Source organism: Rhagoletis zephyria, unplaced genomic scaffold (genome assembly GCF_001687245.7).
Source record: "Rhagoletis zephyria isolate East Lansing unplaced genomic scaffold, Rhagoletis_zephyria_1.1 Rzeph_scaffold_71542, whole genome shotgun sequence".
Taxonomy (NCBI): domain Eukaryota; kingdom Metazoa; phylum Arthropoda; class Insecta; order Diptera; family Tephritidae; genus Rhagoletis; species Rhagoletis zephyria.
In genome coordinates, this window is record NW_016228592.1 from 1 (window position 1) to 1,290 (window position 1,290).

At 43.6% G+C, this 1,290-nt stretch overlaps 1 protein-coding gene across 1 annotated transcript; it reads left to right on the forward strand.

Annotated features, from left to right (window-relative positions):
* Positions 1-5: 5 nt before the first annotated feature.
* LOC108357164 (low-density lipoprotein receptor-related protein 4-like) lies at positions 6-1,286 on the forward strand (the record flags this gene model as incomplete). The annotated part of the gene is made up of 6 exons (XM_017608257.1): positions 6-113; positions 178-330; positions 395-786; positions 844-969; positions 1,033-1,150; positions 1,254-1,286. Coding segments are annotated over 6 exons (930 nt in total), but the record flags the coding sequence as incomplete, so codon positions are not given.
* Between the last annotated feature and the right edge of the window lie 4 nt (positions 1,287-1,290).

Sequence of the window (1,290 nt, forward strand, 5' to 3'; positions counted from 1 at the left end):
ATTGGACGGATTGGAAATCGAAAGCTTTGCATATGACCGATCGACGAAATATTACAGCAAAAAAAGAAATAATGACCAATCTAGATGGCTTGATGGATATCAAAGTGATAACGGTAAGAAAAATATTACTTACGTATTTATAAATGTCGCATGACATAAACATTTACATATCAACAGGTCAACAAAACGCAACCGGAAAATGTTTGCGGCACCAACAATGGTGGCTGTTCGCACCTTTGTCTGCGCAATCCAACGGGCTATTCTTGCAGATGTCCTATCGGCCTCAAACTGAAAGAAGGCAGCACCAATCAGTGTCAGACCTTGCCAGATGTAAGTTTCTCTTTCTTGTACAGCAAAACTGCTTTTCTAATTTTCCATACATCTTTACACGCAGGAGTACCTACTCATTGCACAACGCTCTGGCATCGGCATGATCTCGCTTAATATGCCCGATTACATGGACGTGGTATTGCCCATAAATGCTGTACATGGCGCCGTTGTGCTCGACTACCATTTCCGCAAGAAGTTGCTTTACTTCGCGGACGTCAATACAGATGTAATTAGACGCGTTGATCTCACAAATCTCTCTGACAGCAAGGCTATTGTAAATAAAGAACTGTTGACACCGAATGGCATTGCAGTCGACTGGATTGCAGATAATCTTTACTGGTCCGACACAGATCGGAAAGTTATTGAAGTTGCGCGTTTGGATGGCAGTTGCCGCAAAGAACTCATCTCCGAAGATTTGGGTGATCCACGCTCGCTGATCCTGCACCCACGCAAAGGGTTTGTTTAGCTGCAGCATTTGCGTTTCAAAGGATTTGTCATTGCATATTTTTTCAGGTATCTCTTCTGGTCTGACTGGGATGCACCGGCGCGCATAGAACGTAGCTTGTTGGACGGCTCTAATCGCAGCATTATTGTAACCGACAATTTAGGTTTCCCCACCGGACTGACGCTGGACTTTGAGTGAGTTTCGACGCGTAATTAGTGAGAAAAAAATTTCCATTTAAATTTCTTCACTTTTCACAGTAACCGCCGCCTACTTTGGGCCGATGCGTTGGAAGACAATATTGCCTCGGTCGATTTCAATGGCAAGCGCCGCACAAAAATTGTGGACTATGCACCGCATCCATTTGGTCTGACAATGGTTAGCAAGATGCCGACTAATTTACTAATTATTTTCTCTTGTCGACCCCCAATTCGCTCTTATTAACTATATTTTTCTTATCCTTCTGCCCACTCTCTAACAGTTCGATAACAGCATTTACTGGACCGACTGGTACAACA